The sequence below is a fragment of the Oncorhynchus nerka genome, linkage group LG19 (assembly GCF_034236695.1).
Source record: "Oncorhynchus nerka isolate Pitt River linkage group LG19, Oner_Uvic_2.0, whole genome shotgun sequence".
NCBI lineage: Eukaryota > Metazoa > Chordata > Actinopteri > Salmoniformes > Salmonidae > Oncorhynchus > Oncorhynchus nerka.
In genome coordinates, this window is record NC_088414.1 from 47,962,213 (window position 1) to 47,983,125 (window position 20,913).

General features: G+C 41.5%; 1 protein-coding gene across 1 annotated transcript in view; it reads left to right on the top strand.

Moving 5' to 3' along the window:
• The window catches only part of vps36 (vacuolar protein sorting 36 homolog), a 70,259-nt gene extending 49,346 nt beyond the window's left edge, over positions 1 to 20,913 (top strand). The window contains exons 13-15 of the mRNA XM_065004997.1: positions 4,035 to 4,044; positions 11,774 to 11,850; positions 19,809 to 20,913. Of these exons, the coding sequence (XP_064861069.1) occupies positions 4,035 to 4,044; positions 11,774 to 11,850; positions 19,809 to 19,902 (181 nt within the window). The 3' untranslated portion in view covers positions 19,903 to 20,913. The remainder of the gene's footprint in view (positions 1 to 4,034; positions 4,045 to 11,773; positions 11,851 to 19,808) is intronic.

Here is a 20,913-nt window from a genome sequence, read left to right on the forward strand (position 1 = left end):
CCACTCACTTGTCCTAGGGCTGCATTCCACTCCACTTGTCCTAGGGCTGCATTCCACATTCTCACTTGTCCTAGGGCTGCACTTGTCCAGGGCTGCATTCCACTCACTTGTCCTAGGGCTGCATTCCACTCCACTTGTCCTAGGGCTGCATTCCACTCACTTGTCCTAGGGGGCTGCATTCCACTTGTCCTAGGGCTGCATTCCACTTCACTTGTCCTAGGGCTGCATTCCAGGGCTGCATTCCACTCACTTGTCCTAGGGCTGCATTCCACTCACTTGTCCTAGGGCTGCATTCCACCTCACTTGTCCTAGGGCTGCATTCCACTGCATTCCACCTCACTTGTCCTAGGGCTGCATTCTCACTTGTCCTAGGGCTGCATTCCACTTGTCCTAGGGCTGCATTCCACTCCACTTGTCCTAGGGCTGCATTCCACTCCACTTGTCCTAGGGCTGCATTCCACTCCACTTGTCCTAGGGCTGCATTCCACTCCACTTGTCCTAGGGCTGCATTCCACTCCACTTGTCCTAGGGCTGCATTCCTAGGGCTGCATTCCACTTGTCCTAGGGCTGCATTCCAGGCTGCATTCCACTTGTCCTAGGGCTGCATTCCAGGGCTGCATTCCACTCACTTGTCCTAGGGCTGCATTCCAGTACATGTTAGCAGAGGCTGAATAGTAACATATTGACTTGTCCTAGTTTCACTCACTTATAAACATGTTATTACATGGACAGTTTAAAATGTCAATTCCTAGGGCTGCATTCTAGTTGTATTGGGCTGCTACAAAATCCTCACTTCACTTGTCCAGGGCTGTTGCACTTGAGTATTGTTATATTCTCTGCATTAAGAGAAGAATAGCACACTTTTAGGGACAGCTCTACAACACTAACACCTTTAGGGGCATTCCACCTCTAACAACACCTTTAGAGGGCTGACAGCTCTAACAACACCTTTAGGGACAACACCTTTAGCATTCCAACACTTGTCCTAGGGCTGCTCTAACAACTTGAGGGCTGGGACACTTGTCCAAGGGCTCTAGTAACAACACCTTTATAAACATGTTAACATTTGGACAGTTTAAAATGTCAATTCCTTCCTTTAGGCTACAAAATCCTCAACAGTTGACAACACCTTTAGGGACAGCTCTAACAACACCTTTAGCTCTAACAACACCTTTAGGGACAGCTCTAACAACACCTTTAGGACAGCTCTAACAACACCTTTAGGGACCAGCTCTAACAACACCTTTAGCTCTAACAACAGCTTTAGGGACAGCTCTACACAACACCTTTAGGGACAGCTCTAACAACACCTTTAGCTCTAACAACACCTTTAGCTCTAACAACACCTTTAGCTCTAACAACTTTAGCTCTAACAACACCTTTAGATCTAACAACACCTTTAGGGACAGCTCTAACAACACCTTTAGCTCTAACAACACCTTTAGCTCTAACAACACCTTTAGATCTAACAACACCTTTAGGGACAGCTCTAACACCTTTAGGGACAACACCTTTAGGGACAGCTCTAACAACACCTTTATGGACAGCTCTAACAACACCTTTAGGGACAGCTCTAACAACACCTTTAGGGACAGCTCTAACAACACCTTTAGGGACAGACAACACCTTTAGGGACAGCTCTAACAACACCTTTAGGGACAACACCTTTAGGGACAGCTCTACCAACACCTTTAGGGACAGCTCTAACAACACCTTTAGGGACAACACATTTAGGGACAGCTCTAACAACACCATTAGGGACAGCTCTAACAACACCTTTAGGGACAGCTCTAACAACACCTTTAGGGACAACACCTTTAGGGACAACACCTTCAGGGACAGCTCTAACAACACCTTTAGGGACAACACCTTCAGGGACAGCTCTAACAACACCATTAGGGACAGCTCTAACAACACCATTAGGGACAACTCTAACAACACCTTTAGGGACAGCTCTAACAACACCATTAGGGACAGCTCTAACAACACCTTTAGGGACAGCTCTAACAACACCTTTAGGGACAACACCTTTAGGGACAGCTCTAACAACACCTTTAGGGACAACACCTTCAGGGACAGCTCTAACAACACCTTTAGGGACAACACCATTAGGGACAGCTCTAACAACACCATTAGGGACAGCTCTAACAACACCTTTAGGGACAACACCTTTAGGGACAACACCTTCAGGGACCGCTCTAACAACACCTTTAGGGACAACACCATTAGGGACAGCTCTAACAACACCATTAGGGACAGCTCTAACAACATCTTTAGGGACAGCTCTAACAACACCTTTAGGGACAACATCTTTAGGGACAGCCCTAACAACACCTTTAGGGACAACACCATTAGGGACAGCTCTAACAACACCATTAGGGACAGCTCTAACAACACCTTTAGGGACAGCTCTAACAACACCTTTAGGGACAACATCTTTAGGGACAGCCCTAACAACACCTTTAGGGACAACATCTTTAGGGACAGCTCTAACAACACCTTTAGGGACAACACCTTTAGGGACAGCTCTAACAACACCTTTAGGGACAACATCTTTAGGGACAGCCCTAACAACACCTTTAGGGACAACACCATTAGGGACAGCTCTAACAACACCATTAGGGACAGCTCTAACAACACCTTTAGGGACAGCTCTAACAACACCTTTAGGGACAACACCTTTAGGGACAGCTCTACCAACACCTTTAGGGACAGCTCTACCAACACCTTTAGAGACAGCTCTAACAAAACCTTTAGGGACAACATCTTTAGGGGCAGCTCTAACAGCTCTAACAACACCTTTAGAGACAACATCTTTAGGGGCAGCTCTAACAACACCTTTAGGGACAACATCTTTAGGGGCAGCTCTAACAGCCCTAACAACACCTTTAGAGACAACATCTTTAGGGGCAGCTCTAACAACACCTTTAGGGACAACATCTTTAGGGGCAGCTCTAACAGCCCTAACAACACCTTTAGGGACAGCTCTAACAACACCTTTAGGGACAACACCTTTGGGGACAGCTCTAACAGCCCTAACAACACATTTAGGGACTGCTCTAACAACAATTTCATACTCCTCGGGAGTGAATGTAACATGGTGTTTTCTCATGAATTCTGGGTAATCATATAGTCGTCCATCATTATACAATTATTGTTTAACCCAGATAGTGCTGTTGTCAAACCAGTTCTGGAAAAACAAATACTTTTTGTTGTTGTATTTCATGTATTTATTATTCCAGATTGTACCTATGTGGGGAAAATGTGTGTTTGTACATTAGAAGTACTTGTTTATGAAAGTGAGCAAGCTTCATAGGGTTTTTACCCACATCAAAGGTGCATTTTAGTAAATGTTAATAATACCAATCTGTTGGAATATTAAATTAGGGATTATATTCCAAATGCAAATCCTCATTCCTTAAATATTTTTGTTTCCATTTAATCTTAAATATTATATTAGAGGTTTTATAATCCAGACAAAACGAGAGAGAAAAAATCCAGAATATCACATTGTAGGATTTTGAATGAATTTATTTGAAAATTATGGTGGAAAATAAGTATTTGGTCACCTACAAACGAGCAAGATTTCTGGCTCTCACAGACCTGTAACTTCTTCTTTAAGAGGCTCCTCTGTCCTCCACTCGTTACCTGTATTAATGGCACCTGTTTGAACTTGTTATCAGTATAAAAGACACCTGTCCACAACCTCAAACAGTCACACTCCAAACTCCACTATGGCCAAGACCAAAGAGCTGTCAAAGGACACCAGAAACAAAATTGTAGACCTGCACCAGGCTGGCAAGACTGAATCTGCAATAGGTAAGCAGCTTGGTTTGAAGAAATCAACTGTGGGAGCAATTATTAGGAAATGGAAGACATACAAGACCACTGATAATCTCCCTCGATCTGGGGCTCCACGCAAGATCTCACCCCGTGGGGTCAAAATGATCACAAGAACGGTGAGCAAAAATCCCAGAACCACACGGGGGGACCTAGTGAATGACCTGCAGAGAGCTGGGACCAAAGTAACAAAGCCTGCCATCAGTAACACACTACGCCGCCAGGGACTCAAATCCTGCAGTGCCAGACGTGTCCCCCTGCTTAAGCCAGTAAATGTCCAGGCCCGTCTGAAGTTTGCTAGAGAGCATTTGGATGATCCAGAAGAAGATTGGGAGAATGTCATATGGTCAGATGAAACCAAAATATAACTTTTTGGTAAAAACTCAACTCGTCATGTTTGGAGGACAAAGAATGCTGAGTTACATCCAAAGAACACCATACCTACTGTGAAGCATGGGGGTGGAAACATCATGCTTTGGGGCTGTTTTTCTGCAAAGGGACCAGGACGACTGATCCGTGTAAAGGAAAGAATGAATGGGGCCATGTATCGTGAGATTTTGAGTGAAAACCTCCTTCCATCAGCAAGGGCATTGAAGATGAAACGTGGCTGGGTCTGTCAGCATGACAATGATCCCAAACACACCGCCCGGGCAACGAAGGAGTGGCTTCGTAAGAAGCATTTCGAGGTCCTGGAGTGGCCTAGCCAGTCTCCAGATCTCAACCCCATAGAAACTCTTTGGAGGGAGTTGAAAGTCTGTGTTGCCCAGCAACAGCCCCAAAACATCACTGCTCTAGAGGAGATCTGCATTGCGGAATGGCCCAAAATACCAGCAACAGTGTGTGAAAACCTTGTGAAGACTTACAGAAAACGTTTGACCTCTGTCATTGCCAACAAAGGGTATATAACAAAGTATTGAGATAAACTTTTGTTATTGGCCAAATACTTATTTTCCACCATAATTTGCAAATAAATTAATTAAAAATCCTACAATGTGATTTTCTGGATTTTTTTCTCATTTTGTCTGTCATAGTTGAAGTGTACATATGAAGAAAATTACAGGCCTCGTCTTTTTAAGTGGGAGAACTTGCACAATTGGTGGCTGACTAAATACTTTTTTTGCCCCACTGTGTATGTCTGCCCTTCATAAAACCAGACTGAGTTTCATCAATGATTTGGTCAAGACCTTTTTTAAGTCTTTCTGCAAAGATGGATGCAAGCAGCTTTCCATCATTGTTCATTAATGTGATTTGGTCTCCAATTTTCTAACATCATAGAATCTTTGTTTGGTTTGTGTATTACAGAAATAAGGCCTTGTGTCATAGAAACAGGCAGGACCCCCTAAATCAATTGCCTCCTTAAAAACATTAAATATAACAATATCGTCCTGAAAATATTTATAGAATTCACTAATAAATCATTCCCTGAAGATTTGTTCTCTTTTAACTTGCTGATACATTTTTTCAAAATTCCATTAATAGAAATTATTTCATCACAAGACTTTTGGAAGTCTTCGTCTATGAATTCTGCATAGTCTTCAACAATCATATCAGTCATATCATATATCACATCATATATCATATATCACATCATATATCACATCATATATCATATATCACATCATATATCACATCATATATCATATATCACATCATATATCACATCATATATCATATATCACATCATATATCACATCATATATCATATCATATATCATATATCACATCATATATCATATCATATATCACATCATATATCACATCATATATCACATCATATATCATATATCACATCATATATCACATCATATATCACATCATATATCACATCATATATCATATATCACATCATATATCACATCATATATCATATCATATATCATATATCACATCATATATCACATCATATATCACATCATATATCATATCATATATCATATATCACATCATATATCACATCATATATCATATATCACATCATATATCACATCATATATCACATCATATATCATATATCACATCATATATCACATCATATATCATATATCACATCATATATCATATCATATATCACATCATATCATATATCACATCATATATCACATCATATATCACATCATATATCATATCATATATCACATCATATATCACATCATATATCACATCATATATCACATCATATATCACATCATATATCATATCATATATCACATCATATATCATCATATATATATCATATCATATATCACATATATCATATCATATATCACATCATATATATCACATCATATATCACATCATATATCACATCATATATCATATCATATATCACATCATATATCACATCATATATCACATCATATATCACATCATATATCATATCATATATCATATCATATATCACATCATATATCATATCATATATCACATCATATATCACATCATATATCATATCATATATCACATCATATATCACATCATATATCACATCATATATCATATCATATATCATATATCACATATCACATCATATATCACATCATATCATATATCACATCATATATCACATCATATATCATATCATATATCATATCATATATCATATATCACATCATATATCACATCATATATCATATCATATATCATATATCATATCATATATCATATATCACATCATATATCACATCATATATCATATCATATATCATATCAATCATATCAGTCATATCATATATCATATCATATATCACATCATATATCACATCATATATCATATCAATCATATCAGTCATATCATATATCATATCATATATCACATCATATATCATATATCATATCATATCATATATCACATCAATCATATCAGTCATATCATATCATATTAGTCATATCATATTAGTCATATCATGTATCATATAATATTAGTCATATCATGTATCATATCATATTAGTCATATCATGTATCATATCATATTAGTCATATCATGTATCATATCATATTAGTCATATCATGTATCATATCATATTAGTCATATCATGTATCATATCATATTAGTCATATCATGTATCATATCATATTAGTCATATCATATTAGTCATATCATGTATCATATCATATTAGTCATATCATGTATCATATCATATTAGTCATATCATATTAGTCATATCATGTATCATATCATATTAGTCATATCATGTATCATATCATATTAGTCATATCATGTATCATATCATATTAGTCATATCATGTATCATATCATATTAGTCATATCATGTATCATATCATATACGACCCAGACCCGTGACATTTGTTTTCATTCTGGATCTGGACCTGCTCGGGTGGATCCATGAATACCTCGAAGACAAATGTACAGAAGGAATACAGACAGGAATTTCCACAAGATTAATATAACTACTAACTTACATGTGTAACCATGGCTCTGTAGTAACTACTAACTTACTGTAACATGTGTAACCATGGCTCTATAGTAACTAACTTACTGTAACATGTGTAACCATGGCTCTATAGTAACTAACTTACTGTAACGTGTGTAATGATGGCTCTGTAGTAACTACTAACTTACTGTAACATGTGTAACCATGGCTCTATAGTAACTACTAACTTACTGTAACATGTGTAACCATGGCTCTATAGTAACTACTAACTTACTGTAACATGTGTAACCATGGCTCTATAGTAACTACTAACTTACTGTAACATGTGTAACCATGGCTCTATAGTAACTAACTTACTGTAACATGTGTAACCATGGCTCTATAGTAACTAACTTACTGTAACATGTGTAACCATGGCTCTATAGTAACTAACTTACTGTAACATGTGTAACCATGGCTCTATAGTAACTACTAACTTACATGTGTAACCATGGCTCTATAGTAACTAACGTACTGTAACATGTGTAACCATGGCTCTATAGTAACTACAAACTTACATGTGTAACCATGGCTCTATAGTAACTAACTTACTGTAACATGTGTAACCATGGCTCTATAGTAACTAACTTAATGTAACGTGTGTAACCATGGCTCTATAGTAACTACTAACTTACTGTAACATGTGTAACCATGGCTCTATAGTAACTAACTTACTGTAACGTGTGTAACCATGGCTCTATAGTAACTACTAACTTACTGTAACATGTGTAACCATGGCTCTATAGTAACTAACTTACTGTAACATGTGTAACCATGGCTCTATAGTAACTAACTTACTGTAACGTGTGTAACCATGGCTCTATAGTAACTGACGTACTGTAACATGTGTAACCATGGCTCTATAGTAACTAACTTACTGTAACATGTGTAACCATGGCTCTATAGTAACTAACTTACTGTAACATGTGTAACCATGGCTAGTAACTATAGTAATGGCTCTAACTTACTGTAACATGTGTAACCATGGCTCTATAGTAACTAACTTACATGTGTAACCATGGCTCTATAGTAACTAACTTACTGTAACATGTGTAACCATGGCTCTATAGTAACTAACTTACTGTAACATGTGTAACCATGGCTCTATAGTAACTACTAACTTACTGTAACATGTGTAACCATGGCTCTATAGTAACTAACGTACTGTAACATGTGTAACCATGGCTCTATAGTAACTACTAACTTACTGTAACATGTGTAACCATGGCTTTATAGTAACTAACTTACTGTAACATGTGTAACCATGGCTCTATAGTAACTATAGTAACTACTAACTTACTGTAACATGTGTAACCATGGCTCTATAGTAACTAACGTACTGTAACATGGCTCTATAGTAACTAACTAACTGTAACATGGCTCTATAGTAACTACTAACTTCCTGTAACATGTGTAACCATGGCTCTATAGTAACTACTAACTTACTGTAACATGTGTAACCATGGCTCTATAGTAACTAACTTACTGTAACATGTGTAACCATGGCTCTATAGTAACTAACTTACTGTAACATGTGTAACCATGGCTCTATAGTAACTACTAACTTACATGTGTAACCATGGCTCTATAGTAACTACAAACTTACATGTGTAACCATGGCTCTATAGTAACTAACTTACTGTAACATGTGTAACCATGGCTCTATAGTAACTAACTTACTGTAACATGTGTAACCATGGCTCTATAGTAACTAACTAACTTACTGTAACATGTGTAACCATGGCTCTATAGTAACTAACTTACTGTAACATGTGTAACCATGGCTCTATAGTCTATAGTAACTACTAACTTACTGTAACATGTGTAACCATGGCTCTATAGTAACTACTAACTTACTGTAACATGTGTAACCATGGCTCTATAGTAACTAACTTACTGTAACATGTGTAACCATGGCTCTATAGTAACTACTAAAACTTAACATGTGTAACTGTAACATGGCTCTATAGTAACTAACTTACTGTAACATGTGTAACCATGGCTCTATAGTAACTAACTTACTGTAACATGTGTAACCATGGCTCTATAGTAACTAACTTACTGTAACATGTGTAACCATGGCTCTATAGTAACTAACTTACTGTAACATGTGTAACCATGGCTCTATAGTAACTACTAACTTACTGTAACATGTGTAACCATGGCTCTATAGTAACTAACTTACTGTAACATGTGTAACCATGGCTCTATAGTAACTAACTAACTAACTTACTGTAACATGTGTAACCATGGCTCTATAGTAACTAACTTACTGTAACATGTGTAACCATGGCTCTATAGTAACTAACTTACTGTAACATGTGTAACCATGGCTCTATAGTAACTAACTAACAAACTAGTAACTACTAACTTACTGTAACATGTGTAACCATGGCTCTATAGTAACTAACTTACTGTAACATGTGTAACCATGGCTCTATAGTAACTAACTTACTGTAACATGTGTAACCATGGCTCTATAGTAACTAACTTACTGTAACATGTGTAACCATGGCTCTATAGTAACTAACTTACTGTAACATGTGTAACCATGGCTCTATAGTAACTACTAAACTGTAACATGTGTAACCATGGCTCTATAGTAACTAACTTACTGTAACATGTGTAACCATGGCTCTATAGTAACTAACTTACTGTAACATGTGTAACCATGGCTCTATAGTAAACTAACTTACTGTAACATGTGTAACCATGGCTCTATAGTAACTAACTTACTGTAACATGTGTAACCATGGCTCTATAGTAACTAACTTACTGTAACATGTGTAACCATGGCTCTATAGTAACTAACTTACTGTAACATGTGTAACCATGGCTCTATAGTAACTAACTTACTGTAACATGTGTAACCATGGCTCTATAGTAACTAACTTACTGTAACATGTGTAACCATGGCTCTATAGTAACTAACTTACTGTAACATGTGTAACCATGGCTCTATAGTAACTAACTTAACTGTAACATGTGTAACCATGGCTCTATAGTAACTAACTTACTGTAACATGTGTAACCATGGCTCTATAGTAACTAACTTACTGTAACATGTGTAACCATGGCTCTATAGTAACTAACTTACTGTAACATGTGTAACCATGGCTCTATAGTAACTACTAACTTACTGTAACATGTGTAACCATGGCTCTATAGTAACTAACTTACTGTAACATGTGTAACCATGGCTCTATAGTAACTACTAACTTACTGTAACATGTGTAACCATGGCTCTATAGTAACTACTAACTTACTGTAACATGTGTAACCATGGCTCTATAGTAACTAACTTACTGTAACATGTGTAACCATGGCTCTATAGTAACTAACTTACTGTAACATGTGTAACCATGGCTCTATAGTAACTGACTTACTGTAACATGTGTAACCATGGCTCTATAGTAACTACTAACTTACTGTAACATGTGTAACCATGGCTCTATAGTAACTAACTTACTGTAACATGTGTAACCATGGCTCTATAGTAACTAACTTACTGTAACATGTGTAACCATGGCTCTATAGTAACTACTAACTTACTGTAACATGTGTAACCATGGCTCTATAGTAACTAACTTACTGTAACATGTGTAACCATGGCTCTATAGTAACTAACTTACTGTAACATGTGTAACCATGGCTCTATAGTAACTAACTTACTGTAACATGTGTAACCATGGCTCTATAGTAACTACTAACTTACTGTAACATGTGTAACCATGGCTCTATAGTAACTAACTTACTGTAACGTGTGTAACCATGGCTCTATAGTAACTACTAACTTACTGTAACATGTGTAACCATGGCTCTATAGTAACTAACTTACTGTAACGTGTGTAACCATGGCTCTATAGTAACTACTAACTTACTGTAACATGTGTAACCATGGCTCTATAGTAACTAACTTACTGTAACGTGTGTAACCATGGCTCTATAGTAACTACTAACTTACTGTAACATGTGTAACCATGGCTCTATAGTAACTAACTTACTGTAACATGTGTAACCATGGCTCTATAGTAACTAACTTACTGTAACATGTGTAACCATGGCTCTATAGTAACTACTAACTTACTGTAACATGTGTAACCATGGCTCTATAGTAACTAACTTACTGTAACGTGTGTAACCATGGCTCTATAGTAACTAACTTACTGTAACATGTGTAACCATGGCTCTATAGTAACTAACTTACTGTAACATGTGTAACCATGGCTCTATAGTAACTACTAACTTACTGTAACATGTGTAACCATGGCTCTATAGTAACTAACTTACTGTAACGTGTGTAACCATGGCTCTATAGTAACTAACTTACTGTAACATGTGTAACCATGGCTCTATAGTAACTAACTTACTGTAACATGTGTAACCATGGCTCTATAGTAACTAACTTACTGTAACATGTGTAACCATGGCTCTGTAGTAACTGTAACTCTCCCTCTCCACTCTCCTCTCTATAGTAACTCTCTCTCTCTCCTTAACGTAGGTAACTGATAAAGGCTCTCTGACAGCTGAGGACTTTGCCATGCTGCTCGGTCTCTCTGTTCTTCTGTCTAAAGTAAGGTAGGTACCACTACTCACTCTCTAGTCCCTGACTGGATATAGAACTACAACTGTCCTGATTATTGTTGGTAAACACAATGTGAACAGAAGTAACGGACACTTGTTCGTCAAACATCTCCTTCCAAAATCATAGGTGGCTGGTAGCCTAGTGGTTAGAGTGGAGTAGGAGGGCGGCAGGTAGCCTAGTGGTTAGAGTGTAACCATGGCTCTAGGTAGCCTAGTGGTTAAGTGTGTAAGGCAGGGTAGCCTAGTGGTTAGAGTGGAGGGTAACAGGGTAGCCTAGTGGTTAGAGTGGAGGGGCGGCAGGTAGCCTAGTGGTTAGAGTGTAGGGGAGGCAGGTAGCCTAGTGGTTAGAGTGGAGGGGGTGGCAGGTAGCCAGTGGTTAGAGTGGAGGCGGCAGGGTAGCCTAGTGGTTAGAGTGGAGGGGCTCCAGGTAGCCTAGTGGTTAGAGTTAGGGGAGGCAGGTAGCCTAGTGGTTAGAGTGGAGGGGCGGCAGGTAGCCTAGTGGTTAGAGTGGAGGGGCGGCAGGTAGCCTTCTGGTTAGAGTGGAGGGGCCACTAGGTCAGCCTAGTGGTTAGAGTGGAGGGCGGCAGGTAGCCTGAGTGGTTAGAGTGGAGGGGCGGCAATGTGAGCCTAGTGGTTAGAGTGGAGGGCGGCAGGTAGCCAAAGTGGTTAGAGTGGAGGGCGGCAGGGTAGCCTAGTGGTTAGAGTGGAGGGGCGGCAGGTAGCCTAGTGGTTAGAGTGGAGGGAGGCAGGGTAGCCTAGTGGTTAGAGTGGAGGCGGCAGGTAGCCTAGTGGTTAGAGTGGAGGGGAGGCAGGTAGCCTAGTGGTTAGAGTGTAGGGAGGCAGGTAGCCTAGTGGTTAGAGTGTTGGAGGGTGGCCAAAGGTTGTGGATAGAATGGAGGAGCTGACAGGGTAAAAATCTGTGGTTCTGCCCCTGAACAAGGCAGTCAACCCAGTGGTTAGACCGTCATTGTAAATAATAAATTGTTCTTAACTGACTTGCCTGGTTAAATAACGGTAAAATTAAACATTTAAACATTTTTAAAAAAATGTTATATGGAGTTGGTCCCCCCTTCACTGCTATAACAGCCTCCTCTCTTAGAGGAAGGCTTTCCACAGATGTTGGAACATTGCTGCTATAACAGCCTCCACTCTTCTGGGAAGTCTTTCCACTAGATGTTGGAACATTGCTGCTATAACAGCCTCCAGCCTTCTAGTGGTTCCACTAGATGTTGGAACATTGCTGCATAACAGCCTCCTCTCTTCTGGGAAGGCTTTCCACAGATGTTGGAACATTGTGGTATAACAGCCTCCACTCTTCTGGGAAGGCTTTCCACTAGATGTTGGAACATTGCTGCTATAACAGCCAGGTCTCTTCTGGGTGGCTTTCCACTAGATGTTGGAACATTGCTGCTATAACAGCCTCCTCTCTTCTGGGAAGGCTTTCCACTAGATGTGGAACATTGTGGTTAACAGCCTGGACTCTTCTGGGAAGGCTTTCCACTAGATGTTGGAACATTGCTGCTAGGGGAGGCAGCCTCCACTCTTCTGGGAAGGCTTTCCACTAGGTTGGAAAACATTGCTGCTATAACAGCCTCCACTCTTCTGGGAAGGCTTTCCACTAGATGTTGGAACATTGCTGCTATAACAGCCTCCACTCTTCTGGGAAGGCTTTCCCTAGATGTTGGAACATTGCTGCTATAACAGCCTCCACTCTTCTGGGAAGGCTTTCCACTAGATGTTGGAACATTGCTGCTATAACAGCCTCCACTCTTCTGGGAAGGCTAGATGTTCAACATTGCTTATAACAGCCTCCTCTCTTCTGGGAAGGCTTTGTAGATGTTGGAACATTGTTCTATAACAGCCTCCTCTCTTCTGGGAAGGCTTTCCACTAGATGTTGGAACATTGCTTAAACATTTTCTGGGAATGTTTCCACTAGATGTTGGAACATTGCTGCTATAACAGCCTCCACTCTTCTGGGAAGGCTTTCCACTAGATGTTGGAACATTGCTGCTATAACAGCCTCCACTCTCCTGGGAAGGCTTTCCACTAGATGTTGGAACATTGCTGCTATAACAGCCTCCACTCTTCTGGGAAGGCTTTCCACTAGATGTTGGAACATTGCTGCTATAACAGTCTCCACTCTTCTGGGAAGGCTTTCCACTAGATGTTGGAACATTGCTGCTATAACAGCCTCCACTCTTCTGGGAAGGCTTTCCACTAGATGTTGGAACATTGCTGCTATAACAGCCTCCTCTCTTCTGGGAAGGCTTTCCACTAGATGTTGGAACATTGCTGCTATAACAGCCTCCACTCTTCTGGGAAGGCTTTCCACTAGATGTTGGAACATTGCTGCTATAACAGCCTCCACTCTTCTGGGAAGTCTTTCCACTAGATGTTGGAACATTGCTGCTATAACAGCCTCCTCTCTTCTGGGAAGGCTTTCCACTAGATGTTGGAACATTGCTGCTATAACAGCCTCCACTCTTCTGGGAAGGCTTTCCACTAGATGTTGGAACATTGCTGCTATAACAGCCTCCTCTCTTCTGGGAAGGCTTTCCACTAGATGTTGGAACATTGCTGCTATAACAGCCTCCACTCTTCTGGGAAGGCTTTCCACTAGATGTTGGAACATTGCTGCTATAACAGCCTCCACTCTTCTGGGAAGGCTTTCCACTAGATGTTGGAACATTGCTGCTATAACAGCCTCCACTCTTCTGGGAAGGCTTTCCACTAGATGTTGGAACATTGCTGCTATAACAGCCTCCACTCTTCTGGGAAGGCTTTCCACTAGATGTTGGAACATTGCTGCTATAACAGCCTCCACTCTTCTGGGAAGGCTTTCCACTAGATGTTGGAACATTGCTGCTATAACAGCCTCCACTCTTCTGGGAAGGCTTTCCACTAGATGTTGGAACATTGCTGCTATAACAGCCTCCACTCTTCTGGGAAGGCTTTCCACTAGATGTTGGAACATTGCTGCTATAACAGCCTCCTCTCTTCTGGGAAGGCTTTCCACTAGATGTTGGAACATTGCTGCTATAACAGCCTCCTCTCTTCTGGGAAGGCTTTCCACTAGATGTTGGAACATTGCTGCTATAACAGCCTCCTCTCTTCTGGGAAGGCTTTCCACTAGATGTTGGAACATTGCTGCTATAACAGCCTCCACTCTTCTGGGAAGGCTTTCCACTAGATGTTGGAACATTGCTGCTATAACAGTCTCCACTCTCCTGGGAAGGCTTTCCACTAGATGTTGGAACATTGCTGCTATAACAGCCTCCTCTCTTCTGGGAAGGCTTTCCACTAGATGTTGGAACATTGCTGCTATAACAGTCTCCACTCTTCTGGGAAGGCTTTCCACTAGATGTTGGAACATTGCTGCTATAACAGCCTCCACTCTTCTGGGAAGGCTTTCCACTAGATGTTGGAACATTGCTGCTATAACAGCCTCCTCTCTTCTGGGAAGGCTTTCCACTAGATGTTGGAACATTGCTGCTATAACAGCCTCCACTCTTCTGGGAAGGCTTTCCACTAGATGTTGGAACATTGCTGCTATAACAGCCTCCACTCTTCTGGGAAGGCTTTCCACTAGATGTTGGAACATTGCTGCTATAACAGCCTCCACTCTCCTGGGAAGGCTTTCCACTAGATGTTGGAACATTGCTGCTATAACAGCCTCCTCTCTTCTGGGAAGGCTTTCCACTAGATGTTGGAACATTGCTGCTATAACAGCCTCCACTCTTCTGGGAAGGCTTTCCACTAGATGTTGGAACATTGCTGCTATAACAGCCTCCACTCTCCTGGGAAGGCTTTCCACTAGATGTTGGAACATTGCTGCTATAACAGCCTCCTCTCTTCTGGGAAGGCTTTCCACTAGATGTTGGAACATTGCTGCTATAACAGCCTCCACTCTTCTGGGAAGGCTTTCCACTAGATGTTGGAACATTGCTGCTATAACAGCCTCCTCTCTTCTGGGAAGGCTTTCCACTAGATGTTGGAACATTGCTGCTATAACAGCCTCCTCTCTTCTGGGAAGGCTTTCCACTAGATGTTGGAACATTGCTGCTATAACAGCCTCCTCTCTTCTGGGAAGGCTTTCCACTAGATGTTGGAACATTGCTGCTATAACAGCCTCCACTCTTCTGGGAAGGCTTTCCACTAGATGTTGGAACATTGCTGCTATAACAGCCTCCACTCTTCTGGGAAGGCTTTCCACTAGATGTTGGAACATTGCTGCTATAACAGCCTCCACTCTTCTGGGAAGGCTTTCCACTAGATGTTGGAACATTGCTGCTATAACAGCCTCCACTCTTCTGGGAAGGCTTTCCACTAGATGTTGGAACATTGCTGCTATAACAGCCTCCACTCTTCTGGGAAGGCTTTCCACTAGATGTTGGAACATTGCTGCTATAACAGCCTCCACTCTTCTGGGAAGGCTTTCCACTAGATGTTGGAACATTGCTGCTATAACAGCCTCCTCTCTTCTGGGAAGGCTTTCCACTAGATGTTGGAACATTGCTGCTATAACAGCCTCCTCTCTTCTGGGAAGGCTTTCCACTAGATGTTGGAACATTGCTGCTATAACAGCCTCCTCTCTTCTGGGAAGGCTTTCCACTAGATGTTGGAACATTGCTGCTATAACAGCCTCCACTCTTCTGGGAAGGCTTTCCACTAGATGTTGGAACATTGCTGCTATAACAGTCTCCACTCTCCTGGGAAGGCTTTCCACTAGATGTTGGAACATTGCTGCTATAACAGCCTCCTCTCTTCTGGGAAGGCTTTCCACTAGATGTTGGAACATTGCTGCTATAACAGTCTCCACTCTTCTGGGAAGGCTTTCCACTAGATGTTGGAACATTGCTGCTATAACAGCCTCCACTCTTCTGGGAAGGCTTTCCACTAGATGTTGGAACATTGCTGCTATAACAGCCTCCTCTCTTCTGGGAAGGCTTTCCACTAGATGTTGGAACATTGCTGCTATAACAGCCTCCACTCTTCTGGGAAGGCTTTCCACTAGATGTTGGAACATTGCTGCTATAACAGCCTCCACTCTTCTGGGAAGTCTTTCCACTAGATGTTGGAACATTGCTGCTATAACAGCCTCCTCTCTTCTGGGAAGGCTTTCCACTAGATGTTGGAACATTGCTGCTATAACAGCCTCCACTCTTCTGGGAAGGCTTTCCACTAGATGTTGGAACATTGCTGCTATAACAGCCTCTCTCTTCTGGGAAGGCTTTCCACTAGATGTTGGAACATTGCTGCTATAACAGCCTCCACTCTTCTGGGAAGGCTTTCCACTAGATGTTGGAACATTGCTGCTATAACAGCCTCCACTCTTCTGGGAAGGCTTTCCACTAGATGTTGGAACATTGCTGCTATAACAGCCTCCACTCTTCTGGGAAGGCTTTCCACTAGATGTTGGAACATTGCTGCTATAACAGCCTCCACTCTTCTGGGAAGGCTTTCCACTAGATGTTGGAACATTGCTGCTATAACAGCCTCCACTCTTCTGGGAAGGCTTTCCACTAGATGTTGGAACATTGCTGCTATAACAGCCTCCACTCTTCTGGGAAGGCTTTCCACTAGATGTTGGAACATTGCTGCTATAACAGCCTCCACTCTTCTGGGAAGGCTTTCCACTAGATGTTGGAACATTGCTGCTATAACAGCCTCCTCTCTTCTGGGAAGGCTTTCCACTAGATGTTGGAACATTGCTGCTATAACAGCCTCCTCTCTTCTGGGAAGGCTTTCCACTAGATGTTGGAACATTGCTGCTATAACAGCCTCCTCTCTTCTGGGAAGGCTTTCCACTAGATGTTGGAACATTGCTGCTATAACAGCCTCCACTCTTCTGGGAAGGCTTTCCACTAGATGTTGGAACATTGCTGCTATAACAGTCTCCACTCTCCTGGGAAGGCTTTCCACTAGATGTTGGAACATTGCTGCTATAACAGCCTCCTCTCTTCTGGGAAGGCTTTCCACTAGATGTTGGAACATTGCTGCTATAACAGTCTCCACTCTTCTGGGAAGGCTTTCCACTAGATGTTGGAACATTGCTGCTATAACAGCCTCCACTCTTCTGGGAAGGCTTTCCACTAGATGTTGGAACATTGCTGCTATAACAGCCTCCTCTCTTCTGGGAAGGCTTTCCACTAGATGTTGGAACATTGCTGCTATAACAGCCTCCACTCTTCTGGGAAGGCTTTCCACTAGATGTTGGAACATTGCTGCTATAACAGCCTCCACTCTTCTGGGAAGGCTTTCCACTAGATGTTGGAACATTGCTGCTATAACAGCCTCCACTCTCCTGGGAAGGCTTTCCACTAGATGTTGGAACATTGCTGCTATAACAGCCTCCTCTCTTCTGGGAAGGCTTTCCACTAGATGTTGGAACATTGCTGCTATAACAGCCTCCACTCTTCTGGGAAGGCTTTCCACTAGATGTTGGAACATTGCTGCTATAACAGCCTCCACTCTCCTGGGAAGGCTTTCCACTAGATGTTGGAACATTGCTGCTATAACAGCCTCCTCTCTTCTGGGAAGGCTTTCCACTAGATGTTGGAACATTGCTGCTATAACAGCCTCCACTCTTCTGGGAAGGCTTTCCACTAGATGTTGGAACATTGCTGCTATAACAGCCTCCTCTCTTCTGGGAAGGCTTTCCACTAGATGTTGGAACATTGCTGCTATAACAGCCTCCACTCTTCTGGGAAGGCTTTCCACTAGATGTTGGAACATTGCTGCTATAACAGCCTCCCTCTTCTGGGAAGGCTTTCCACTAGATGTTGGAACATTGCTGCTATAACAGCCTCCACTCTTCTGGGAAGGCTTTCCACTAGATGTTGGAACATTGCTGCTATAACAGCCTCCTCTCTTCTGGGAAGGCTTTCCACTAGATGTTGGAACATTGCTGCTATAACAGCCTCCACTTTTCTGGGAAGGCTTTCCGCTAGATGTTGGAACATTGCTGCTATAACAGCCTCCACTCTTCTGGGAAGGCTTTCCGCTAGATGTTGGAACATTGCTGCTATAACAGCCTCCACTCTTCTGGGAAGGCTTTCCGCTAGATGTTGGAACATTGCTGCTATAACAGCCTCCACTCTTCTGGGAAGGCTTTCCGCTAGATGTTGGAACATTGCTGCTATAACAGCCTCCACTCTTCTGGGAAGGCTTTCCGCTAGATGTTGGAACATTGCTGTAGGGACTTGCTTCCCATTCAGACAAAAGAGCATTAGTGAGGTCGGGTACTGATGTTGGGCGATTAGGCCTGACTCACAGTCGTCATTACATTTCATCCCAAAGGGGTTGAGGTCAGGGCTCTGTGCAGGCCAGTCAAGTTCTTCCACACTGATCTCAACAAACCCTTTCTGTATGGACCTCATTTTGTGCACGGGGGGGACATTGTCATGCTGAACCAGGAAAGGACCTTCCCCAAACAGTTTGGAACTCAGTAGTGAGTGTTGCAGTCGAGGACAGATGATTTTTATGTGCTTCAGCACTTGGCGGTCCCATTCTGTGAGCTTGTGTGGCCTACCACTTTGTGGCTGAGCCGTTTTTGCTCCTAGACATTTCCACTTCACAATCACAGCACTTACAGTTGACCGGGGCAGCTCTAGCAGGGCAGAAATTTGACGAACTGACTTGTTGGAAAGGTGGCATCCTATGACGGTGACACTCTGAAAGTCACTGAGCTCTTCAGTGAGGCCCATTCTACTGCCAATATTTGTCTATGGAGATTGCATGGCTGTGTGCTCGATTTTTATACACCTGTCTGCAAAGGGTGTGGCTGAAAGACAAATCCACTCATTTGAAGGGGTGTCCACATACTTTTGTAAATCTAGTGTATTATAAATGATTACAGTTTATTATTCAGTAGTTTGTTCGGTTGATAACGTGACATGTTTCTGTCCCAATCTCTCTATCTATCCCTCCTCTCTGTCTCTCTGTCTGTCAGGTTGTTACTAGCAGAGAAGATGGGTCACCTGTGTAGAGACGACTCTGTGGAAGGACTACGGTTCTACCCCAACCTTTTCAACAGTCAGGCTTGATGTAAACGCGTCCAAATAGTACCCTAGTCCCAGTATAGTGCACTGCTTTTGACCAGGGGTCCATAGGGTTTTAGTGCACTATATCGGTTCTACTAAAAACTCTTCTCCACTCATGTCTGATCTGAGGACAGCATGTGTTGTGGGTTCAACGACTGGCAAACCAAAACCCACTTCCCAGTTGTACCGGGTATACTACAAAGCAGGATCAATGAGTTAGCCAACTAACTTGCCTAAATATTCTGGATTTATATTCTCGACATGCTTTTTTTATTTTTGTTTTTTAGACATGGGTCTAATAATTGTATTCAGATAATCTCTCTGTTTAACTTTCTTAAACGAATCAGAAAATTCAATAGATATTTCTGTTTGTTGATTTTAAAAGGTACCCGACCAACTAGTTGATCCTGCATTGTAGCAGAGCCCTCCGTATCCATGGTTACTGCGTTGTGTTGATACAGTAGAAAAGAGAAGGGCGACATCTATCCCAGACCTCACCTTGGCACAAAGGGTGTCTGGACTCTCTAGAGCCGTTTGGGCCTCAGAGCGCTCCAGGCAAGTCAAATGTATCAGAATAGGTATCTCGTCTCCTTATAGTCCCAGACAACAATAATCTAGTATAGATGTAAATGGTTAATAAAGTAAAGTTTTTTTTCTTTCTTCCATGTATTGGATAATAAGGTTAACGTTGTCTGTCTCGATGCTTTCAGTTTGATATCAGGTCTGTATCTGTCATCATCAACATTGTCCCTAAGTGTTGGATCTAGGTAACACTATGGAACTAAGTTGTAAAATACCAAACTTCTCGTTTTAATGTAAAGTGTGTTTACTGTTGAAACCTTTTACAGGTGGAACATCTCAGTAAGTCTGAAACCTCCTTTTTGAAGAGAGTCTTAAATAACTCTCTCGTTGTACCCGTCACCCCATGCTGCGTGTTCCTTTACGATAAAGACTGTATGTAACATAATGGTCAACGTGCTCCTTCATTCATGATAAAGACTGTATGTAACATAA